This window comes from Poromitra crassiceps (assembly GCF_964638095.1).
Source record: "Poromitra crassiceps genome assembly, chromosome: 20".
NCBI lineage: Eukaryota > Metazoa > Chordata > Actinopteri > Beryciformes > Melamphaidae > Poromitra > Poromitra crassiceps.
The window spans coordinates 4,957,915-4,984,996 of NC_139637.1; the positions used below are offsets into that span (position 1 = coordinate 4,957,915).

At 41.8% G+C, this 27,082-nt stretch overlaps 2 protein-coding genes across 2 annotated transcripts in view; one reads left to right on the forward strand and one right to left on the reverse strand.

Annotated features, from left to right (window-relative positions):
- LOC310795128 (uncharacterized protein) overlaps window positions 1-8,623 on the reverse strand; it is a gene marked incomplete at both ends in the record, with an annotated part of 148,951 nt that extends 140,328 nt beyond the window's left edge. Inside the window, one exon of the mRNA XM_083657168.1 lies at window positions 8,098-8,623. Coding sequence (XP_083513294.1) covers window positions 8,098-8,623 — 526 coding nt within the window. The remainder of the gene's footprint in view (window positions 1-8,097) is intronic.
- The window catches only part of gdap1l1 (ganglioside induced differentiation associated protein 1-like 1), a gene marked incomplete at its 3' end in the record, with an annotated part of 366,738 nt that overhangs the window by 245,935 nt on the left and 93,721 nt on the right, over window positions 1-27,082 (forward strand). The gene's annotated exons all lie outside the window — the stretch shown is intronic.

Genomic DNA, 27,082 nt, shown 5'->3' on the forward strand with positions numbered 1-27,082 from the left:
TTAGCTTTCTGTAAAGCTGATTTCAGTACCTTCCTCTCCTCTTCATAACTCTCACATTCCAGCAGCAACACATGTTGAACAGTTTCCTGATGGTTACAACTTGCACACTTGCCAGTTGGGTGTTTTCCTATTTTATTAAGTGTTCTATGCAATCCAGTGTGTCCTATTCTGAGATGAGTCATGGCTGTCTCTTCCTGCCCAGCCTACTTCCTACTCCAACCTTCTTCTGAATATGATACAGATGCCTACCTGTTTCATTTACATCCCAGTGCTCTTGCCATACTTTCTGCATATATATTTTAATAATTGACTTACCCTCCGCTTTACTTGTTGGAACATCCATATCTATTAACTTAAGTGATTGCTTTGCTAATATGTCCACATCCTCATTTCCCTCTACCCCTACATGGGCAGGAACCCAAACAAACCCAACAGTCATATCCCTTTTATACAGTTCATATATAAGACGATGAATCATAAAAACAATATATTGTCTACATGACTTGAAAGAACTAATACTCACAAGCGCTGCCCAGCTGTCAGAGGCAATTACTGCATTGTTTTTCCTATCGTCTACCAACCATTGCAAAGCTGTTAAAATAGCTATGAGCTCCACTGTGTATACTGACAAATGATCTGTAGTCCTTTTCTTAATCTCTACCTTATACTGTGGGATAAAGACTGCCTCTCCTGTCCGTCCAGTTTCAGGGTCTTTTGAACCATCTGTAAATAACATCAACTTGTCTATAAAGTGATGATCAATGTAACTTTGTGCTATATTCCCAGGGTGTGCATGCTTAGATTTCTCTCTCAATTGTTGCTGTATACTTAAATCTACTAATGGATTTACAAATACCCAGGGTGGGACAATTGAAGATGGAACTGTTGGACTATACTGTATATTATTTTAGATCATACCGTTTCACTATTATATTCCCTATCCATCCAAAACTCATGAAATCTTTTTTGTTACGCTCCCAACAATCCTGTAGGATAAACTTAGTTGGATGAGAACTGTTATGACCTTGCAAATTAATCCAATAAGCTAACATAAGTTTAATTCTTCGAATCCACAATGGCTGTTCCCCCATTTCCACCTGAATTGCAGCTACTGGGGATGTCTTAAGTCCTCCACTACATACTCTAAGTCCTTGTGTTTGCTGCACGTCCAGCTTTTTAAGGTGGCTTATTGCTGCTGACATATACGCTATACATCCTTAATCTAAAGACGCTCTCATCAGTGCCTGATACACATTAAACAATGATGCTCTGGTTGCTCCCCAGTCTCGTCCTGACAAACATCTTAATAGATTGTTGACCTTTTTACATTTATCTTTTACTTTGTCAGTGTGCTGCTTCCAGGTCAACTTCTCATCAAATAACACTCCAAGGAATCTAATCATCCTAACCTGTTCTATTTGCCCACTGTTCCACCATCTCAATTGCAGCCTGCAGTTTCCTCTGTATATAGTTCAGATTCCCCCCCTATGTTTAACTGCTTGCCTACAGTCTTCATCAGAATCAGAATCAGAATCAGAAAGACTTTAATGATCCCCGGGGGGAAATTACAGTAGCTCGCTTACAGAACACACAGCATAAAATAAACAGTAGTAAATGCAATATTGAGCAAATAAGCAGAATAAGCAGAAGAACACAACATAGCATAGAATAACAGTAGTAAATGCGATAGAAAAAAATAAGTAGAATGTCTAAGTAAGCAAAAATACAGAAAATACGTAGAGTAAGTATACATTCCGTATTCATCCCACCACGGTACACTTTTCCTATCTTTACACCCTTTACTCATCGGTATCGTTTCCTTTGCTGACTCTATAATGGCTGCCACCAGCTTCTTATTAAACTCATCCACATCTAATATTTCCTCTCTAATTAAAGGTTCAACCTTAACCCAACTTATTTCCTGAAAATTCTCCCAATCAGCGTTTATCAAATGTCCATCTCTGTATTATAATGTCCTCTTCTTGATTCACTTCTACTCCAACCTTAATTCTTATAGGATAATGATCACTCCCCACTGTGGATTTCTTTAACAGATCTATTTAGATCTATTGCACTCTCCTTATTTTGAGCACTGCTATATCTAGTACCTCCTGCATCATTCAGACATACTAATCTCTTATCCTCTATGTATTCCTCTAGAATTGATCTAGGGATGCACCGATCCACTTTTTTCACTTCCGATCCGATTCCGATACCTGAATTTGGATATCTGCCGATACCGATATTATGCTGATACCAATATTTTTCTTGAATATACAGTATAGGCAAAGAGTTGGCCAATTAAAGATTTTTTTTTTTTAAATATAGCTTGCAAAAAGCAGACAAAATTAAGAAAATATACAAGGCAAAGAAGGATACTATTATACATGGGCAAATTACGGCCAGCGCCCCCTGTGCCGCCCGCGCTGGAATTGCAAAAAAAAAGAAAGAAATCAGATTCCGATCCGATCCATGAATTAGTGCCAATATCGGCACCCGATACCGATATTGGATCGGATCGGCCCCATCCCTAAATTGAACCATGTGCATCTGTTGTCTCACCTCCCCACATTGCAGTGTGTGAATTAAAATCCCCACACCAGATCATTTGATCCTGAATCTAATCTAATGTATCATGGCACAAATCTTTTAAATGGATTATAATAATTCACTATAACAACCTCATCTTTCTCTGTCCATATCTTAACCACTATTGACTCATATTCTTTCCCTACGTTAATTACTTTAAATCTAGTCCCCTTCCTCACAAATGTAGCCACCCTACCACCATTCCCAGTCTTCCTATCATTCTGAATAGCTACATAACCCTGTATTACAAAATCCCACTGTGATCTCAGCCACGTCTCCTGTATATTACATTAGGTTTATCTTGTAAATCTGCAACACATTTTTTAAATTCGTACCCATTAGCAATAACGCTTCTTGCATTCCACTGCAGTCTAGCTAAGAACATGATGCTACCCACCACATGATGAGAGTGGTTGTGATGACAATGATTGTGACCCATGCCTTCCTCCATTCAGTGTCTTCTCAATTTCATCACATACAAGACCCTTGATTCCCAGGTATCTCTCTGCTGATTTCACTATTATTTTGATCTTCTTTCTCTTCTTATCTGTTTGTGCAGAGTAATTAATAACATCAATCATGAACACTAGGGGTGGGAATCACCAGATGCCCACGATACGATACTGAAACGATACTTGAGTCACGATACGATAGTATTGCGATACTGCGATATTTTCGATATTGCGATATATCGATTTTGCGATATATTGAATATTGCGATATTTCGATATATTGCGATTTCTTACTTTTTCAACTGCAAATGATGTCCCCAAAGGAAAACTTTGTCAACATCTGGTTTATATAAGAACAATTTTTCAGTCTGTACATCTGACTTCAACCATTTTATTGCAGCAACATTGTCAAGTAGACAGACCAACAACTTTCATAAAGTCATGTCATAGTTGCATGCACCTGACAAACTGAACTGTTTGTTACAGTCTACTTACAGTCCACCACACACTGGATGTGTGTGTGGACTACTGTACTTATGTAGTTTTTGCAACTTCACTTACACAAAACATCTTGTGCAGCCTCATTCAACTGGGGAATTTGTAAATTACTGTTATGATAAAACTGTTACTGTTAAAACAAAATGAAAATATGCTACCGTTTGTTTACTGCTGGCCTTGGAACTAAAGTTTATAGTAGCCTGGTGGCCTGGCATGGCCTGCAAAAAAAAAAAAAAAAAAAAAATTGCAATATCGATACTTGGCGTCCAAATATCGATACAATATCGTCAGGCAAAATATCGCGATACTGTGGTGTATCGATTTTTTCCCCCACCCCTAATGAACAGTACATGACCCGGTTTCCCAAGATAACACAGACCTAGTTGTGAGCAGTCTCATGTAGGAACTAGCTAGCAGCTAGCAGGTGTAGTTCGGTCTAAAGAAAATAGTTCCTACATGAAACTGCTCACAACAAGGTTTGTGGATTATCTTGAATAACCGGGCCATGATTTCTGGAAAGAGACATATTGCTGTTGAGTTTTTTCAAATGTATGTTTTTGTCACTTCGACCACCACAAGCTGAGTGCCATCCAGTTCCATTGTATTTGAGAGAAGGCAGAAATCTTTAGGGCTGATATCTCCAAAACTCAGGCAAGTAACACAAAACAATCTAGGTGGATAAATAGCATCACAGGTGAGAGGAAAATATGTATTTTGGATTTTAGGGTGAGCTGTCCCTTTAAGTGGAGTTTGTCTTACCCCCCACGTCACAGCATTATGGCTTCTCTCCAGTGTGAATGCATGAGGCTAGCCTGAACACTTTCTGTGAATGTGTTGTTGATGTACTGCTAGGTCACTTGAGAGACTGAAGCTGCCCTCACATTGGTCACAGGAGAACGGCTTCTCTCCAGTGTGAATGCGTTGATGTGATGTTAGGTGAGTTGAGCAACTGAACCTTCTCGGACATAGTTCACACCAGTATGGCTTCTCTCCAGTGTGAATGCGTTGATGTATTTTTAGTTCACCTGACTGCCTGAAGCTCCTCCCACATTGGTCACAGGAGTACGGCTTCTCTCCAGTGTGAATGCGTTGATGTGTTTTTAGTTCACCTGACTGACTGAAGCTCCTCCCACATTGGTCACAGGAGAATGGCTTCTCTCCAGTGTGAATGCGTTGATGTCTTTTGAGGACATTTGAGTGACTGAAGCTGCTTCCACATTGGTCACAGGAGAATGGCTTCTCTCCAGTGTGAATGCGTTGATGTATTTTTAGGACATTTGAGTGACTGAAGCTGCTTCCACATTGGTCACAGGAGAATGGCTTCTCTCCAGTGTGAATGCGTTGATGTATTTTTAGGACATTTGAGTGACTGAAGCTGCTTCCACATTGGTCACAGGAGAATGGCTTCTCTCCAGTGTGAATACGTTGATGTATTTTTAGGTCACCTGACTGACTGAAGCTCCTCCCACATTGGTCACAGGAGAATGGCTTCTCTCCAGTGTGAATGCGTTGATGTATTTTTAGGTCACCTGACTGACTGAAGCTCCTCCCACATTGGTCACAGGAGAATGGCTTCTCTCCAGTGTGAATGCGTTGATGTGTTTTTAGGTGACTTGACTGACTGAAGCTCCTCCCACATTGGTCACAGGAGAATGGCTTCTCTCCAGTGTGAATGCGTTGATGTCTTTTTAGGTGACTTGAGAGACTGAAGCTCCTCCCACATTGGTCACAGGAGAATGGCTTCTCTCCAGTGTGAATGCGTTGATGTGTTTTTAGGGCACCTGACTGACTGAAAGATGTCCCACACTGCAGAGAGCGGTGGCGTTTTGGTCTGTTGGTGTCTCTCTGTTTCATGGAGGAAGATATAAAGGATATAAGTCATTACTATCTCTGACAAAGTATTTTATGATATGAAAGCATATGCTAACAGATAAACATATCTTGTTGTATGTACTGTGTAACCAGTGTTGGGGGAGACACATTACAAAAGTAACACATTACAGGTAATATATTACTTTTAGCCATTAGGAAATTATACCAGTTACTGTACTATGTCAAGTAATGTGAGTAACAACTTGAAACTGAGCTGCTGTCAGCTCCTCGTTAGGGTGCATTGAGTTACATTATGATGCATTCATCTACTCAGTAAAGTCAAGTATTGGTTGAAGGTCAATTATAACGTTATGACTTCACACAAAAATATTAGAGGGAATTATGCCCTGTTTACTGTAACTTCCTACACTATAGTTCTAAGCAGCTTATAATAATTAAAACTACTAATGCCAAGACTTCTTTTTATTTTTTTAATCAAAGCACATAAAAATAAAGATGTAATCATTTCCTACTTTTAATCAATTTGTGTTTTTGATGCAAATAACCACTATAGATGACAATAACAAAGTAAAAGGATAACATTTAGAACTGTGGACAGTTTACATTGACTTTAGGGCAGTTGACATTCTTTTCTTCGGGACGGTGGTGTCATCATAAAATGTCACATCATAAAATAAATGGCACGTTATTTTATTTCATCCAGACCTGGACAACAGCAGCAGCTTTGCATTGTGAATAGGGCTGGGTTAAAAAAAAAAATCAATTTTTATTTTAATCCTTTGATATCGATTCATATGTCCAAAGAGATTGTTTATTTTATTTTTTATTTTTTTTAATAAACATAGGCTATAATATTATAGGCTGTGTGTGGTAGTTGAAACATAGTTTCAAGTTGACATTTATTTATGTTTGTAGTTGAAACAAAAACATAAATAGTGTAGGCTACATAAATGGAAATGTTTGATCATTATTACTTTTAGAAATTATATAGGCTGAAATCAAATCACTGTGCATAATTGTGAAAGTGTCTTTATTGACAGATGAAAAGGCTGTTATTTACCCTTTTTCACCACCTGGTGGGTAAATATATGTGTAACTAAAACCATTAAAATTGACAACCGGTCCGCAACTTTTTTTCCCATGTATCTACCGGTCCTTGGCGCAAAAAAGGTTGGGAACTCCTGTGTTACATAACTGGACAGTCATGTAATTCAGGTTACAGCTAAAAAAAACATGTCTATGGTATCACTAACCATATCGATATTGAAATTAATCGAATCGGAATCGAATCGGGATTAATCGATTGAGAATCTTGTGAATCCGAATCGATTCTTGAAATTTGAACCAATACCCAGCCCTTATTGTGAAATATCTCATCATAAATGTAGGAAGAACCACGCCAAACAGGCTAATGTTAGCAAAGTTAGCGAGGGAGAGAGAATACTTAGCAATCATTCTGACATACAGTACAACATCCTATAAATAGGTGAGCTAACAGATTAAATTGACCAACAGATTCTAATGTTCTCACCTCTTGTGAAGAAGTCATCTTTGTCTCTTGCTCTCTTCCTCCACCAGATCTCTTCCTGCCAATCAGCTGTGACATAATCAAACAGAGACTGTTGGTAAGACAGGAAACACAATGATGATCATAACAATGCTGTGAAATCAGTGTAGTGGAGTAGAAAGTAGAAATATTTCCTTCTGAAATTATAAGTAGGAAGTATAAATTGATTTGTGTCCACATTCATGCTTCATGTTAATGTTCGGCCCAGAGCAGCCGCAGAGGAGCCAGTCAGGAAGAGGAAGCCAGCCCTATCTGACTTATTTCCTGTGTTGAAATAGACTAGGCCTACAGCCTGTGTGTTGAAATAGACTAGGCCTACAGCCTGTGTGTTGAAATAGACTAGGCCTACAGCCTGTGTGTTGAAATAGACTAGGCCTACAGCCTGTGTGTTGAAATAGACTAGGCCTACAGCCTGTGAAACACGGACTGTGTTTTGAAGTGTGACTTCTCTAGATGATAAATGTTCTCACATGCTGACATGCAGCCACTACACTACAGCATGTCTGACAAGAACACAACGAGACAACGTACACTATGTTGGTTACACTATGTTACTGTCCTCTTGTCTTTCTGTTACAAGTAGGCCTATTGTTATGTGTGCTTCTACAGGAAGACAAGGATACATCAAATACTAGATTTACATTGGTGTCATATACAGATGCAAATGACTCGGCATAACAATGTAAATGAACTCTTATTACATATATGATTGAAATGGATATGACTTACATTTAGCCGCCCGCACAGATAGAAGTGACTAAGCAGAATGGGTCAACAAGCGCACCACTCCTTCTTCCCCTTTTGCTTATTCTTCCTCTTTTAGGTTTCATGGCGGCTGGCATCCATGTGTTGCATTATACTGCCACCTACTGTATTTATAAAAGCATCACATTTCAAACTACTACAGTATGTCAATACTACTAACAAGAATGCCAGCGTCCAATTTGTCTTTTCATGTTTGCTTAGAGCTTTTTCTTGAATCCTGTGTATGACTGTCTGTTGGGGTCTTGAGTGCTGAGGTACATCAAAAACGTTTGTTGTATGTTGTTTGTTTTACGTTTTTTTTTTTGGGCCAATGTCCGCGACCCAATCAAAACGGCCCCACCTTTGGGTCGCGACCCACCAGTTGAGAAACGCTGCTTAATGGATCCTGCCCACGTGAGCTGCAGCTGCCCAGCAGAGGGCAGATGTCTCTGCAAAGAGAGTCGACCACCAGTAGAGCAGCCTGGTGCCGACGGCCAATCAAACACCTGGGCTCTGAGGACTTTTTGCCTCCTGTGATTGATTGGTTTGTTTGTTTTTCTATCAGAGTTGAATTCTTGGACTGCTTTGTGGCGTCGCAAACCGGCAGAGGATACATGAAACCACCAGCGGAGCGGCTCTGTCGCCCTGGTATTCTATTTGTGCCACATTCAGTCCGAGTCAGCGTGGCTGTCTGCAAGAGCCTGACCATGGCTTGTTCTTTCCACTCCGCAGTCCAGGTTGGGAGTGGGCACCCTCGGGTGTTGGGGGTCGCCGCGGGGTCGCCCCCGCTGGTCCCCGGGACTGATGACTCAGCTTGCTGGCGCTGTGCCAGGTGCAGCTCCACCCTCTGGCGAGCCGTCGCATTGAGCAGCCTATCGCTGGCAGCCTGTCGCTCTGATGTCAGCGACGCCCTCCCTGGACTCGGCTCAGGTGTGAGCATGTCGGCCGTGTCAGCGTGTCGGCCGGCCTGGACTCAGATCATCACAGCTCTTTTGTCGTGATCGCCCACTCACTCGCCTTTCACTTTTTCTAATCTCCGCTTCTGAGCAGTGGGTCAGTGTGGCCAGCGTGTGGCGCTGTCGGGCCATGCAGGCGTGCTAGCCTAGGCCGCTTGTCGAGTATAAGGGAGATATAAAAGTGTGTTTGCTCCGTCAGTAAGAGCTCTTTTTAACCTGGGTCACAGCAGATTAGGTAGAATAGAACAGGCCAACGGGCAATGGGCCCAGAACGCAGTGTGATTAACCCATTGATACCTGATGCAGCATTTGTGTGTGTGTAGCCCTTTAAGCGTCACGCGGTTAGCGGTCTTAAAGGGATACACACACAAATGAGGGATATACACACAAATGCTGCATCAGGTATCAATGGGTTATCAGTTCAGTTCAGTTCAGTTCAGTTTTATTGATATCCTGAAGGAAATTAGATTTGCAGCAGGCATCAACAACACAGTAAACAAAAAACAACATCAGACGACATGACAGATTATAATAAACATGACAGCTGCAATAGCTACGGGAGCAAACAGGTTTGAGCAAAAACAAGTAAAAGTACATTTCCCCTACAAGACACTGACAACACTGTGCAATAATGCACTGATAACACAATACAGTGCATAAGCAGAGACAATCAAGGTAGATTCAAAATATGAATATATGAATTTGTTGTCTTATATTACCGTGTATGTTGTGTTTCTGCTCATCTGGATATTGCAAACACATTTCTTCTCTGTTGATAATAAGGTGTACAGTAACTGTACCTGGCCTTTTTTATTATAATTTTTTTATCTTGGAATTCCACGCTCTATGGAGATTCTCAGGAGCTTGTTATGGGTGAGCAGTTTCCTTTCAGATACTTGAGATGTCACTTTGTGATTAGTGTATGTGTGTGTGTGTGTGTGTGTGCGTGTGCGTGTGCGTGTGAGAGAGATCTGTTACCAAGTTACCATGCTGTGTGCCTATGATGGCTGAAGCACGGAGCGTTGTGTTATTTTAGAGTTGTGTAGCGGCAAACGTAGTGGCGGTTGCTTAGGACAGAGGTTCTCAAATGTTTTTCAGCCAAGGACCCCTTACAAGATAGAAAATATACCGGGGACCCCCTCATTCTGATTTGTGATTTTGGACTAAGCTTAATTGTTTCCACGGTAACGTGCTTGACTTTTAATTTGATAGGTTTGTTATTAGAATTTAGAACACGGCTCTCTTGAATACTCGATTCTGATTGGTCAATCAACAATATTCACCGGTCATTATTTCTCGACAACCGACCGCTGCTCTGCCACACCTGGATTAATCAGTTGATAAGAGCTTTTTGTCTGCAGACACTACTAATTAGGCCAACCAGTTGCAGCTGTGGTGTCTTGTGTGCCAATTACGAATGAAACCGCTTTGTCATTGAAAACGCTATTAAAAAATCTATTTGAATAATTATTTTTGTCCGATTATTGAATGATTTAGTTGTAGGCCGTGTTCTAAGCGGGATAATGTATATTGAGGTGGTGATTACTGGGAAATAATGACCTTCAGGTGAACGATTAAGCCCTCCGCTGGCGCGTCGGGCTCAATCCACCTGTCGGTCATTATTTCCCCCGTAATCACCGCCTCAATATACATTATCCCTTACGTAATCCATGAACGATTTTAGATTTAAAGCATAAACTATTTTCGTTGAACTATGAAGATTTTGCAAAAAAAAAATTTTTTTTTTTTTATTACATTACATTTACATTACGTCATTTAGCAGACACTTTTGTTTTATCCGACTTACAATATCACAATTTGTCAACAGTACAGAAAACCACTATGCTATGTTTTTTGTGCTTGTGCTTCGGCAATGGGGGTGGGTTGGGGAGGAGAGGAATGGGGGTAAATTTGAAAATATGGAGGGACAACCCCCTTGATTTGTACTTTCCTGCATAACTCTGTACACCTCTTTTTCCTCTTAATAAATTATATATAAAAAAAGAAAAGAAAACCACTATGCAACACAATCAATGACAGCCAAGATATTTTGATAGACTAGCACCATGTAGGAAGTAGTTTGAGAAGGAATAAGTAACATGTAGCATTTTATTTTTTAATTAAAAAAAAAAAAAAAAAAAATTACTTGAAAACTTTTCGCGGACCCCCTGGCAAAGTGCCACGGACCCCCATTTGAGAACCACTGGCTTAGGAACCTCAGGTGTTCTGTGAAGTTATGAAGCACTCACAGTGTGTCTAGAGAACCTCAGGTGTTCTGTGAAGTTATGAAGCACTCACAGTGTGTCTAGAGAACCTCAGGTGTTCTGTGAAGTTATGAAGCACTCACAGTGTGTCTAGAGGAACCTCAGGTGTTCTGTGAAGTTATGAAGCACTCACAGTGTGTCTAGAGAACCTCAGGTGTTCTGTGAAGTTATGAAGCACTCACAGTGTGTCTAGAGAACCTCAGGTGTTCTGTGAAGTTATAAAGCACTCACAGTGTGTCTAGAGAACCTCAGGTGTTCTGTGAAGTTATGAAGCACTCACAGTGTGTCTAGAGAACCTCAGGTGTTCTGTGAAGTTATGAAGCACTCACAGTGTGTCTAGAGAACCTCAGGTGTTCTGTGAAGTTATGAAGCACTCACAGTGTGTCTAGAGAACCTCAGGTGTTCTGTGAAGTTATGAAGCACTCACAGTGTGTCTAGAGAACCTCAGGTGTTCTGTGAAGTTATGAAGCACTCACAGTGTGTCTAGAGAACCTCAGGTGTTCTGTGAAGTTATGAAGCACTCACAGTGTGTCTAGAGCAGGGGTGGGCAACTGTTTTTCATGGGGGGCCACATGAGAAACCCAGATTGTTGCCGGGGGCCGAACAAATATTGTCATGCTGTAACCCATGGATGGGCAACTTTGATCATAGAGAGGGCCACAAAAAAATGTCCTCGCTACCAGTTTTTGCTGAGGGCCGAACGGCGCCAGCGCGAAACATTTTGGGCATTTGAAGCCAGGTTTAGAGGAATAACTCATTTTAAATTAACAGTTGTGATGTCATTATTCAGTCTTAACCACCAATATTTGATCCTTTTCTCACTCACTCCTATGTCACCACCCGCTCTCCCTCTTCAGTGCTTGAAATTAACTTTTTTGACCACCTGCCAATATGGCAGCTAGATTTTAAAGTTACCAGCCAATTCGAATTTCCACTAGCCGAAATGTTTTTCTTGAAATAAACCAGAATATGAGTGGGTTATTTTAAGCTTAAGTATCAGTAAGTGGCCCGGGATTCTCAAAGCCTGTGTTGAGGGTCACACAAGAACAAAAATGCACTCTTGAAGCTAAATAAATCCAAAACCAACAAGTTAATTATTTAAATTTCTACTTCAATGTAGAACAGTCATTTCTTACACATGAGATTACTTTTAGCCTTTTAGTCATAAATATTATTGAAATATATTCCATATTCCAGACTGAAATGCTATAACAGAAGAGTATTGGCCAGAATGACATGAACATTTGGACACTTATTCAGCCGGTATCTTGCATGTTGCGTTCAGGTGCACTGTAAAAAAAAAAAAAAAAAAAAAAAATTTTTTTTTTTTTGCAATTCCATCGCGGGCCGTATGTTGCCCATGTATGGTCTAGAGAACCTCAGGTGTTCTGTGAAGTTATGAAGCACTCACAGTGTGTCTAGAGAACCTCAGGTGTTCTGTGAAGTTATGAAGCACTCACAGTGTGTCTAGAGAACCTCAGGTGTTCTGTGAAGTTATGAAGCACTCACAGTGTGTCTAGAGAACCTCAGGTGTTCTGTGAAGTTATGAAGCACTCACAGTGTGTCTAGAGAACCAGCATCTCACATGGAAACCTGCACGGAAAATATGGAAAGGTTGTTTACCATAACAAAGCAAAAGGTCAATGAGGTTTGTGGGGATTTCCACATAGACCTGTTGAATCCGGACAAACGTAAAATGACAGATGGAATTATTGAAGTAATGTACAGTAGGAGCCTTTTTCCCAACAGTCACAAAACCAAGCAGAAGAGGTTCGGTTAGGTGAGGTTTATTTCATATGGACATCACAGAGCATTGGAGATGTAACATACATATTATGCACAACAACCAGATGCACAGTGTGTGTCAGATAACATCCCACTGTACCACTCTGATGAACAATATATTCACAAACCATTATGGAAAACAACACTGAGTGGATTATTAATTAACGACATTAGCGATCACCTGCCTGTCTTTTCAATTCATGAATGTGATTATAGGAAGAAGAGGGAGTTTAATTAAGGAAATAAAATACAAGAGAAGCAGAACTGACAAATCTATAGTTGCATTTAGAAATTATTTAATGATTTATAACTGGAATGGAGTATGTGAAGAATCTGACTTTGACAAAGGATAATTTAATATGCCTTATTTTTAGACATATTCAACACTTTTAGGGATGCACGATATATCGACAATCATATTGGTATCGGCCGATGTCAGTCATTTTTTAACATATCGGCATTATGTTAAATAGGTCTGATGTTGCAATGTTAATATTGGTTATCGGTAGCCAAAATTTTCACAAATTTTCACAAAATATTATTATCATAGAAATGTGTTTGTATACAGATCATATCGACATCGGTAAATATCGGTTAGCGGCCATAACAGCAATGGCTGGGTTTCCCAAAAGCTTCTTTGCGCTAAGAAGCTAATTCAACCCTTCTTAAGGCCCCCTTAACACTTTGAGTGCCACGGCCCTTGGGCAAAAGGTGCTGTACTGTGCCACATAGGCCGCAATGCATTTTAAAACAGTCATATAATTTCTTTAATAATTACTATGTAAACACTGAACACGCACAAATAACGATGAGACTCTCTTCTATCACCTGCAAAAAAAAGTTTATTGATCCCATTTTCCGTTCTTTAGTTATGAGCCGGAGAAGATAGCTTGATTAGACCAAAAACAGACCTTTTTTTCTACGAGCTGAGATAATGACCCTTTTGTGAAAGGAAGCATTTCAAGCACATCATTGACTCATTGCTAATATTTTCTGATGTAATGCTGCAGCTGCCTGGGTCTGTAGTGTCCTGCGTGCCCCACCTCCCCCCCTCCTCCCCCCCCCCCGTTGTGGGAGGAGTATCTCTCTGCTCTGCTCTGCTGTGAGTGCGTTTGCTCTGCGTGTGCTCAGCAGTGAAAAGTCCGCTAGTCCAGCTTTTTTACACCCGCGTGTATGTCACCATGCTTCCAGTTGAGAACTCCACGGCTGATCATGCGAATGCAGCGGACACGAGGTGCTCAATTGTGACAGCAGATTGGCTGCTGCAGGGGCACAGCTACGTTATGCTTCAATGAAGCAGCTGCATACGGACGGATGCGAGGCGATTTCCTCTTCCCAAACGACTTCTTCTGTGTGTTTTACTCCACTTTCTCTCATCTGGAGTGCGCTGTCGCCACCTAAGGGTTCTGTAAAATAGGTTAGACACATTCAATAGCTATCATATTGTAAGAGGCGATGTAAGAGGCATAGATCGACACCCCCCCGTCAAAAAAACAATTTCGAGTTACTGACGCCATTTGGCGTCGCTGGCAGCCTACGGTAAATTTCTAATGACGCCATATGGCGTCGCTGGCACTCAATGTGTTAAGAAGCAAACGCGTTTCCCAATTGCTTCTTTACGAAGGCATGCGTTTCCCAAAAGCTTCTTAGCGCTAAGAAGCTTCTTTGACCCTTCTTAAGGCTTCCGTAAGAAGCCAACGAAGCCAACGCGTTTCCCGATTGCTTCTTAGCCTAAAATTATCTTCCAATTATCCTCCGTTAAGAAGGCTGCGTTTCCCAAAAGCTTCTTAGCGCTAAGATGATCTTTCGTTAAGAAGGTTTTGTAAGAAGGGTCTGGGGCATTCTTAACACCTTCTTAATGACGAAACACTGGCAGATCCAGCCGCGTCAGGCAAAAGGAGATACTTGTGTCCACTGTTCCTCTTGTGTTTTTCCCTTTTTCCTTTCTTTCATGCACCCTTTAGTGTTTAAAATTGAGGAACACTTGAAAATCTCCCCTGTATGTATGGTTACTTGTGTTTTAAATGTTTTACCGTAGGCTATATTCCTCTAATCAGAATGGATTCCTTTTATAATGTTGTGGATTTATATAGCACCTTTCACAGAACCCAAGGTCGCTTAAATTCTGTAGTGTTTCTCTGTTTTGTTGTATGCTGTGTATATAAAGCAATTTGAACTGCAGTCCATGTCTGAAATAAATAATGTTTAATAAAGTTTAACATGACCATGATTAGGTGTTAACACTTTCAGTGCCACGGCCCTTGGGCAAAAGGTTGCTTGCTGTGCCACATAGGCCGCAATGCATTTTAAAACAGTCATATAATTTTTTTAATAATTACTATGTAAACACTGAACACGCACAAATAACGATGAGACTCTCTTCTATCACCTGCAAAAAAAAGTTTATTGATCCCATTTTCCGTTCTTTAGTTATGAGCCGGAGAAGATAGCTTGATTGAACGAAAAACATACCTTTTTTTCTACGAGCTGAGATAACGAGCCTTTTGTGAAATTAAACATTTCAAGCACATCTCTGACTCTGAAGCTAATTTTCTGATGTCTGGGTCTGTCTGGGTGAAGTGTATGCTGCTCTGCTGCTCTCCGTGCTCCCCCCCCCCCCCCCCTCAACTGCACACGCCTCCTGGGTGTGTCTTATGTGTCTGGTGGCTCTCAGTCTCTGCTGAGTTTGCTGCGCACACACAGTGAATGGTGCGCGACATTCAGCTTTTTGGTTCCGCGTGTGTTTGTCACGGGCTGGCATGCTTCCAGTTCGGAATAATAATGCTGATTATGTGAATGTGCTGTTGCAGCGTACATGGAAGTGCTCAGTTGTGACAGCGGATGCTGCTGCTGGGGGCACAGCTGGCGTTGTGCTCGTTTATGGAGGCACGTCGATGCATACGGACGGATGCGATGCGATTTCCTCATTTTGCCCAGTGACTATTTCTGTGTGTTTGGCTCCTTTTTCTCTGATCAGGAGAGTGCTGTCGCCACCTAATGGGTTTGTAAAATAGGTTATCGACCTCCAATAGCTACAATATTGTTAGAGGCGACGTAAGAAGCTTAGATCGACACCCCCCCGTCAAAAAAACAATTTGGAGTTATGACGCCATTTGGCGTCGCTGGCACTGTACGGTAAATTTCTAATGACGCCATATGGCGTCGCTGGCACTGAACGTGTTAACAGTGTTTCTCAACCACTGAGTCGTGGCCCACTGCTGGGCTCAGAGTGCCATCAAGTGAGCCGCTCCAGTTAAGATGCTTCTTAAGAGCCTTCTATTTTTTTTATTTTTCTCTTCTGTTAAGAAGGCGTTTGGGAAACACTTCTTTGGAGCCTTCTTAACTCCTTAGGGCCTGTGTCCACCTAGCTTCTTTTTCCGACGTTAAAAGCTGGGAGTGCGCTGGGGAACGCTGATCCCAGCGCACAATATACAAGGAAGCAGTCTGCAAGTAACGTTAGTTCAGCTTGATAGCTGACAGCTAGCAAGCTAACAACACAGGTAGGCTACGCTATTAAAAGCAGTAAGCACAACACTCACCAGAAATATTAAGTGTCTAGCCGATCTGCTCCCACAATTGAGCCGTTCTGTCTCTGTTGCGATAGTTTTTCCATATGATTAGTTACCAGAAAAGGAGCAGCCGACACCAGCGTCTTTCTGAAAAGTTAAAATATTTTCAGCTGGAAGCGCTGGGAGTCGGCGCACAAAAACGCCGAAAAAAGACGCTGGGCGCTCTGCACTTTCTCTACACGTCCGTGTGCGCTCGCATACGCTCTCCTCCCATTGGAAACAATTGAAAATAGACGCTGGACCTGAGGAAAAGACGCCAGGTGGACACAGGCCCTTAAGAAGCTTCTTAACTCCTTAAGAAGCTTCTTAACTCTTAAGAAGCTTCTTTGTTGGGAAACTCAGCCAATGTCAATATCCGTTATCGGTATCGGCCAAAATTTTCATATCGGTGCATCCCTAAACACTTTATATGAGAAAAACGGTCCATTAAAACAGTAGAGCAACAACGATATTTACGCACTAGTAGGGACAGCGAAACCTGGTCATGATTTCTGGAAAGAGACATATTGCTGTTGAGTTTTTCAAATGTATGTTTTTGTCACTTGACCACCACAAGCCGAGTGTCATCCAGTTCCATTGTATTTGAGAGAAGGCAGAAATCTTTAGGGCTGATATCTCCAAAACTCAGGCAACTAACACAAAACGATCTAGGTGGATAAATAGCACCACAGGTGAGAGGAAAACGTACACCCCGTCACACCAGTACGGCTTCTCTCCAGTGTGAATGCGTTGAGTTTTTAGGTCACCTGACCAACTGAAGCTGCTTCCACATTGGTCACAGGAGAATGGCTTCTCTCCAGTGTGAATGCGTTGATGTCTTTTTAGTTGACCTGAGAGACTGAACCTTCTCGGACATAGTTCACACCAGTATGGCTTCTCTCCAGTGTGAATGCGTGAGGCTAGCCCGAACACTTTCTGTGAATGTGTTGTTGATGTTCTGCTAGGTCACTTGAGCGACTGAAGCTGCCCTCACATTGGTCACAGGAGAATGGCTTCTCTCCAGTGTGAATGTGTTGATGTTTTGTTAGTTGACTTGACTCACTGAACCTTCTCGGACATAGTTCACACCAGTATGGCTTCTCTCCAGTGTGAATGCGTTGATGTCTTTTAAGGTCACTTAACTGACTGAAGCTCCTCCCACATTGGTCACACCAGTATGGCTTCTCTCCAGTGTGAATGCGTTGATGTCTTTTTAGGTGACTTGAGTGACTGAAGCTGCTTCCACATTGGTCACAGGAGAATGGCTTCTCTCCAGTGTGAATGCGTTGATGTGTTTTTAGGGTACTTGAGCGACTGAAGCTCCTCCCACATTGGTCACAGGAGTACGACTTCTCTCCAGTGTGAATGCGTTGATGTCTTGTTAGGTTAGTTAACAGACTGAAGCTGCTTCCACATTGGTCACAGGAGAATGGCTTCTCTCCAGTGTGAATGCGTTGATGTATTTTTAGGGCACTTGACTGACTGAAGCTCCTCCCACATTGGTCACAGGAGAATGGCTTCTCTCCAGTGTGAATGCGTTGATGTTTTTTTAGGTCACTTGACTGACTGAAGCTGCTTCCACATTGGTCACAGGAGTATGGCTTCTCTCCAGTGTGAATGCGTTGATGTGTTTTTAGGTGACTTGACTGACTGAAGCTCCTCCCACATTGGTCACAGGAGAATGGCTTCTCTCCAGTGTGAATGCGTTGATGTGTTTTTAGGTCACCTGACTGACTGAAAGATGTCCCACACTGCAGAGAGCGGTGGCGTTTTGGTCTGTTGGTGTCTCTCTGTTTCATGGAGGAAGATATAAAGGATATAAGTCATTACTATATCTGACCAAGTATTTTATGATATGAAAGCATATGCTAACAGATAAACATATCTTGTTGTATGTACTGTGTAACCAGTGTTGGGGGAAACACATTACAAAAGTAACACATTACAGGTAATATATTACTTTTAGCCATTAGGAAATTATACCAGTTACTGTACTATGTCAAGTAATGTGAGTAACAACTTGAAACTGAGCTGCTGTCAGCTCCTCGTTAGGGTGCATTGAGTTACATTATGATGCATTCATCTACTCAGTAAAGTCAAGTATTGGTTGAAGGTCAATTATAACGTTATGACTTCACACAAAAATATTAGAGGGAATTATGCCCTGTTTACTGTAACTTCCTACACTATAGTTCTAAGCAGCTTATAATAATTAAAACTACTAATGCCAAGAGTCTTGGCATTAGTAGTTTTAATTAATTAAGTCTTGGCCCAAGACTTAATTTTTTATTTTGATCAAAGCACATCTTAAATATATAATCATTTCCTAATCAAATTGTGTTTTTTATGCAGATAACCACTATAGATGACAATAACAAAGTAAAAGGATAACATTTAGAACTGTGGATGGTTTACACTGACTTTAGGGCGGTTGAAAATCTTTTTCGGGACGGTGGTGTCGTTCTGCGGTTATTTTGGTGAAAGCAACGCAAAAGTAGTGTGATAAGTAACAAGTTACTCTACACAGACAATAATATTGTAAAGTAACTTATTACTTTCAAAAGAAAATAACTAGTAGGTACATTTTGAATGTAACTTGCCCAACACTGTGTGTAACATATCAGAAAATGTCCCATCATAAAATAAATGACACGTTATTTTATTTCATCCAGACCTGGACAACAGCAGCAGCTTTGCATTGTGAAATATCTCATCGTAGGAAGAACCAAGCTAACAGGCTAATGTTAGCAAAGTTAGCGAGGGAGAGAGAATACTTAGTAATCATTGTGACATACATCAACAACATCGAGCTAACAGATTAAATTTACCAACAGATTCCAATTAGGGATGGGTGCGAGTACTCGGGTACTCGAGCACTCGTTCATAACGTCAGTATTCGAGTAACGTTTCTGCTGTTCAGGTACTCGCCCCACTCCCCACCCCTTTAAAAATGGTCTAAGATCTACGCACGCATCGTCATGTGGATCTGGCAGCATGAACTGCACGGGCGTCAAGTCAGCCAGAATGTACAAGTACGTCATCCGCTTTGTTGCTTTCAAAATAAAACGCTTATTAAACCTTATTTATTTTGAGTAATGCGTTACAGCCACAGTTTCACGCCATATAACATCATGAGTATTTTGATACAAGGTTTGCTGCTTCATTCGTTGACATACTTTTTCTCCTCCAACGTGCATCAATAAGCTATTTACTTTTGTTTAAGTAACATTATTTTGAAAGTTTTAACCGGACGTTTTCCAGCTCATCCCGAAAATGGTGGCTGGAAATATTCTCCCGAATGATACGCACGCTTCTTCATAGCGCACGCCCGATAAAACTCATTCAAAACATTGCACTAGTTTACTGACTACACTGTCGTTTCCCATAACGTTAGTCACAAGAAATGTGGAGAAAGAATCACTTTTTGGGAGACAATCGCTTCATGGTGATTAGGGATGCAGGGGTTAACCGGTTTGACTATTAACCGCGATTTAAAACGTCACGGTTATATAACCGCAGAGGCTCCGCTACACCGAGTGTTTTGTTTCACAACAGTCCGTCAGTTTAAACTCCCATGCGGCGCAGACGGCGCTGGAAGGAGAGGAACCTGTCTCTCTCGCTTCGTTTCCGCACGGACTATTTAGCGGAGGCACCAAACACAGGCAGCTGCCATGTCTCCCAGTAGTAGCCAGTCTGTAGCCTAGCCATGGATGCCCAACATAAATGTTGCAATACATGTCCCGCAAGGTTTCTGAGATTAGGGGAAAGTCTGAGCTGGTGTTACGTTAAACCAAACGTGGGGAAGAGGCAGCGGATTTGTTTAGCGTTAACATACAGTCATTGACGTTAACGTCGTTAGCTGTTGTGGCTAATGTTAGCTAGCTGGCCATAGCCTAGCGTACATAGTTCCTCAAGCTCGTTGTGACCAAACATCCCCGCATTTAAAGCACTTCATGCTCCCAGCGCTGGCCTAAACCATAGAGAACCGCATGCTTTACACGAAAAGAAACATCAAGGGTTTGTGTCAACTCCAAAAGCAACCCGCTAACGTTACATGTAGGCCTAATAACGTGAAGCTAACGTAGCTAGCTGCTTGGCAGTCATGATCTGACTGAGACAAGGAAAACAAATGCGCACATTTACATAACAAACACCAGTCAACACCACAGAGTGTCCTTTCTTTAATCCAGAGGGAGCATTTTCCAGTAAAAAGTGAAACGACACATGATGGCTTATAGTGAGGCTTTCCATGCCTGCCCCATCATCACTTCAATAGAACTGACCCCAATGCAAAATTCATTTCAGACGGCACATTTAGTTGCCAGTAACATGCCAATAAGAGTCTAAGTTACTATGCCTTTTGTGTTTTTTTCTGCAGACTAAGCAGCTATAGGCTTTCGCGTCTATAAAATAATAATAAAATATTTTTTGTATTATATATATATATATATTATATCAGAAATGTTGTTTGTTTTATGTTCACAATAGTGATGTCAGTTAGATTTGATTAGGTCAGAGCCATGGAATATTAAATCATCCATCTTTGCTCACTACATCTGCCCTTTCTTCTTTTTTTAATCCCAGGTGTGCATAAAATACAGGTTAAGAACTTATTTTTTTAAATACAAAAATGTGAAAAAAGTAACAATAGTATGTTTAACGTATCGGTTATTGGCCAGGAGAATATTTATCGGTTAGCGTAGGCCTATACTATCGGCTGTAAAAATCCATATCGTGCATTAGTATTCCGGAAGGCAGCAACTGTTAAGATTGTGGGGGAAATACAATAAAACCTCTATTTAGAGAATGCTCATGTGATTTTTATACGTCCATAACAATAATCGTGAAACCGTGATAATCGTGGTTTTTTCTCAGACTATAATCGTACATCAAAATTTATAATCGTTGCATCCCTAATGGTGATCACTATTCAGCTGCAGCTGTAACGTTAATCACACTGGTCAGTTTTCACTTTTTGGCAGAACACCGGACCTTGTAATCCGTGGATTTACGTTAATGTAACAGTGATCATAAAGTAAAATGGATGATACTGGACAATAACCTGACATTGCTGGACAATGGACATGGAAATGCCTTCGCTTGTTTCACAACGTGTCTGCTCCAAAGCGCTAATGCCATCCATCCAACCATCGGATAGGCTACTGTCTGAGGTAGGCTTTAGATGTTAGCTTAGCGTCACCCAATATCAGTCAGTTCCTCTCCTGACAAAAAATGCTCCAGGTAGTGCTTTTTCCATGCAAAAACGCAATGAGTGAACAGCCAGCAGATAACCCCTGCTCAGTCATTAGCATAGTAATCACACAGACCCCCCCCCCCCCCCGCGCACGAGTGCTCGAGCACTCGTTCATAATAGAAGGAGAGTACTCGAGTATTTAAATTGCTTAAAATGCCCATCCCTAATTCCAATGTTCTCACCTCTTGTGAAGAAGTCATCTTTGTCTCTTGCTCTCTTCCTCCACCAGATCTCTTCCTGCCAATCAGCTGTGACATAATCAAACAGGTAACAGTTTGGTAAACAGGTTGGTAAGACAGGGAACACAATGATGATCATAACAAAGCTGTGAAATCAGTGTAGTGGAGTAGAAAGTACAATATTTCCTTCTGAAATTATAAGTAGGAAGTATAAATTGATTTGTGTCCACATTGATGGATGAACGAGTCAGGGAGAGGAAGCCAGCCTTGTTTCCTGTGTTGAAATAGACTAGGCCTACTGTGTTGAAATAGACTAGGCCTACAGCCTGTGTGTTGAAATAGACTAGGCCTACAGCCTGTGTTTAAATAGAATAGGCCTACAGCCTGTGTGTTGTTGAAATAGACTAGGCCTACAGCCTGTGTGTTGAAATAGACTAGGCCTACAGCCTGTGTGTTGAAATAGACTAGGCCTACAGCCTGTGTGTTGAAATAGACTAGGCCTACAGCCTGTGTATGACCTGTACTGTACTACTCAGGTATGAATGTAACTTGCCCAACACTGTCTGTAACATGTCAGAAAATGTCACATCATAAAATAAATGGCATGTTATTTTATTTGATCCAGACCTGGACAACAGCAGCAGCTTTGCATTGTGAAATATCTCATCATAAATGTAGGAAGAACCAAGCTAACAGGCTAATGTTAGCGAGGGAGAGAGAATACTTAGTAATCATTCTGACATACAGCACAACATCCTATAAATAGGCGAGCTAACAGATTAAATGTACCAACAGATTCTAATGTTCTCACCTCTTGTGAAGAAGTCATTAGAGATCAGAAGAGGTTAGAGGCGTTGCTTCTGGTAGCTGCTTGGTAACCTCGCGTCACCAGGCTCTTCTCGGCGAAGCTCCTTGGTCAGCACGAAATCCAACGTTGCCAGAGGAAGTTTGAGCATCCACAGGTGGCTCAAAGCGCTATCTGGTGTGTCCGACTGTCCGTGCTGATCCTCTGTAGGCAGGCGTAGCAGCGGCGTATGTCTGCTGGGTTAACAGAGCGCTCCACGCTGATAGACGTCTTTAGCTAGCTTAGCCAACTAGCTTGCTAACAGTGCATTGACTGGAGAATAACTCTCAGTAACTTCTAGCCGAAGTCTACTATATATCAGCCAGTCTCACTTACAGTTTACACTCCCGATTAGTAGGTCACTAAACTGGTAAACTATAAGACTGTAGGAGGAAAAACGTGTTCTAAAAGTTTCTTAAATATCTGCTACTAGCAATTCTCCAGCATCTCGTTTTCTTCTTTTTCTCGCTCTCCCGTCCCGATCACTTCCTCCTTCTTCTACTTCTATGGATTTGATTGGCGGTTGGCAACCAGCTTAAACGTGCATTACCGCCACCTACCGGACTGGAGTGTGGAACGTTAGATATTGACAGAAAATATTAAAAGAAAAAAGGTATCTAAATCCTATCGACTAACCCAGTTTCTTTCAAATACTTTATTAACTGATTGTATAGTCATCTTACTGCTTTTCCTAGTACTGTCCCTACAGTGAAGTTTAGCTTAGCTTTCTGTAAAGCTGATTTCAGTACCTTCCTCTCCTCTTCATAACTCTCACATTCCAGCAGCAACACATGTTGAACAGTTTCCTGATGGTTACAACTTGCACACTTGCCAGTTGGGTGTCTGTTGGCTTGCCAGCAGACGACACGCTCCTCTGGTCGCTCAATAGCACAGTAAGCAGATATAGGGGGAGACAATTGACAGTAGTGGAGTAAAGTTTGATGTCTATTTCTCACTCAAACCCGTTCATCTGCGCTATCTGTGCCCGGGTCCAGGCGATCGCATTATATTTTGTTTTAGGATAAATAATATGGACTTGTATCAAATCCGGACCTGAATATGCAGCAATGATATCAAAGTGAATCCACACTGAGGTTAAGGTTTGCACGTTGTTCTCTCTGTATTGCCGCCATAACGATGCTGCTTTTAAAAAACCAGACCGCTTGCTGTGCTTTTAGCCACAAGTCAAGATAAGATTGACAGACGTGCTTTTTTCTCTGGGTTTGAGTCTCTAATCTAATGGATCCTGCCCACGTGAGCTGCAGCTGCCCAGCAGAGGGCAGATGTCTCTGCAAAGAGAGTCGCCTGGTGCCGACGGCCAATCAAACACCTGGGCTCTGAGGACTTTTTGCCTCCTGTGATTGATTGGTTTGCTTTTCTATCGGAGTTGAATTCTTGGACTGCTTTGTGGCGTCGCAAACAGCCGGCAGAGGATAATTGAAACCACCAGCGGAGCGGCTCTGTCGCTATTCTATTTGTGCCACATTCAGTCCGAGTCAGCGTGGCTGTCTGCAAGAGTCTGACCATGGCTTGTTCTTTCCACTCTGCAGTCCAGGTTGGGAGTGGGCACCCTCGGGTGCTGAGGGTCGCCACGGGTCGGCCCCCGCTGGTCCCCGGGACTGATGACTCAGCTTGCTGGCGCTGTGCCAGGTGCAGCTCCACCCTCTGGCGAGCCGTCACATTGAGCAGCCTATCGCTGGCAGCCTGTCGCTCTGATGTCAGCGACGCCCTCCCTGGACTCGGCTCAGGTGTCAGCGTGTCGGCCGTGTCAGCGTGTCGGCCGGCCTGTTGGGAGCCTGGACTCAGATCATCACAGCTCTTTTGTCGTGATCGCCCACTCACTCGCCTTTCACTTTTTCTAAGCTCCGCTTCTGAGCAGTGGGTCAGTGTGGCCAGCGTGTGGCGCTGTTGGGCCATGCAAGCATGCTAGCCTAGGCCGCTTGTCGAGTATAAGGGAGATATAAAAGTGTGTTTGCTCCGTCAGTAAGAGCTCTTATTAACCTGGGTCACAGCAGATAGGTAGAATAGAACAGGCCAACGGGCAATGGGCCCAGAACGCAGTGTGATTAACCCATTGATACCTGATGCAGCATTTGTGTGTGTGTAGCCCTTTAAGACCGCGAACCGCGTCACGCGGTTTGCGGTCTTAAAGGGATACACACACAAATGAGGGATATACACGCAAATGCTGCATCAGGTATCAATGGGTTATCAGTTCAGTTCAGTTCAGTTTTATTGATATCCTGAAGGAAATTAGATTTGCAGCAGGCATCAACAACACAGTAAACAAAAAACAACATCAGACGACATGACAGATTATAATAAACATGACAGCTGCAATAGCTACAGGAGCAAACAGGTTTGAGCAAAAACAAGGAAAAGTACATTTCTCCTACAAGACACTGACAACACTGTGCAATAATGCACTGATAATATTACAATACAGTGCATAAGCAGAGACAATCAAGGTAGATCCAATATATGAATATATGAATTTGTTGTCTTATATTACCGTGTATGTCAGGGGTGCCCAATATGTCGATCGCGATCGACCGGTCGATCGCGAAGGTAGTGTGGTCGATCGCATGGCATTGAGGGAAGGGGGGGGATTTTTTTTTTTTTTTTTTTACTGTTTTTCCACTGTTTCCACTGTTTTCCACTGTATACTCAGTGTATATATATATAAATAAATATGTTTGGTAGATCACTTGGACGTGGTCATTTTAAAAGTAGCTCCCAAGCTGAAAAAGTGTGGGCACCCCTGGTGTATGTTGTGTTTCTGCTCATCTGGATATTGCAAACACATTTCTTCTCTGTTGATAATAAGGTGTACAGTAACTGTACCTGGCCTTTTTTATTATAATTTTTTATCTTGGCATTCCACGCTCCATGGAGATTCTCAGGAGCTTGTTATGGGTGAGCAGTTTCCTTTCAGATACTTGAGATGTCACTTTGTGATTAGTGGTGTTACAGAGAGGGAGAGAATATGTGTGTGTGTGTGCGTGCGTGTGTGTGCGTGCGTGTGTGAGAGAGATCTGTTACCAAGTTACCATGCTGTGTGCCTATGATGGCTGAAGCACGGAGCGTTGTGTTATTTTAGAGTTGTGTAGCAGCAAACGTAATGGCGGTTGCTTAGGAACCTCAGGTGTTCTGTGAAGTTATGAAGCACTCACAGTGTGTCTAGAGAACCAGCATCTCACATGGAAACCTGCGCGGAAAATATGGAAAGGTTGTTTACCATAACAAAGCAAAAGGTCAATGACTTTTGTGGGGATTTCCACATAGACCTGTTGAATCCCAACAAACGTAAAATGACAGATGGAATTATTGAAGTAATGTACAGTATGAGCCTTTTTCCCAACAGTCACAAAACCAAGCAGAAGAGGTTCGGTTAGGTGAGGTTTATTTCATATGGACATCACAGAGCATTGGAGATGTAACATACATATATGCACAACAACCAGATGCACAGTGTGTGTCAGATAACATCCCACTGTGCCACTCTGATGAACAACATATTCACAAACCATTATGGAAAACAACAATGAGTGGATTATTAACGAACGACATTAGCGATCACCTGCCTGTCTTTTCAATTCATCAATGTGATTATAGGAAGAAGAGGGAGTTTAATTAAGGAAATAAAATACAAGAGAAGCAGAACTGACAAATCTATAGTTGCATTTAGAAATTATTTAATGATTTTTATACAACAGTTAGTTCCGGCCGGGCAATTTGATTGGACAAGAGGGATCCTACCAGTGCCAATATTTCATGATAATGCACTGGCGCTTCACTGTGTGTAGATCACTCCGCTTCACAGCTGCCCTAATCAACAAAACGCTTCACAGCTGTAGAGTAGACAGTAGTAAAGTAGACAGCCTGCAGTTAATTAGGCTGATTAGGCTACATTTTCGGCAAAGCAGAAAGCTGAGGGAACTATTTTTGTTGGCGGAGGAATAAATAGAGAAATCATATATTTTCTCAGCTTTTTGTCATTTTTTTTAATCAGCTTTGTTTAATAGAACTGTTGTATAAAAGCAATATCACACTCGAGGTTGTGCTGTTGTTGTCTAATATTGGCACTGCTGTGATTATCTTCGGCACTCGGCCTGCGGCCTCGTGCCTACGACCGAATCATCGCAGTGCCAATATTAGCCAACAACAGCACTCCCTCTCATGTGATATTGCTTAAATAACTTGAATGGAGTATGTGAAGAATCTGACTTTGACAAAGGATAATATGCTTTATTTTTAGACATATTCAACACTTTTAGGGATGCACGATATATCGGCAATCGTCTCGGTATCGGCCGATGTCAGTCATTATCGGCATGTTAAATAGGTCCGATGTTGCAATGTTAATATTGGTTATCGGTAGCCAAAATCTTCACAAAATGTTATTATCATAGAAATGTGTTTGTATACAGAGCATATCGACATTGGTAAATGTCGGTTAGCGGCCATAACAGCAATGTCAATATCCGTTATCGGCCAAAATGTTCATATCGGTGCATCCCTAAACACTTTATATGAGAAAAACGGTCCATTAAAACAACGATATTTACG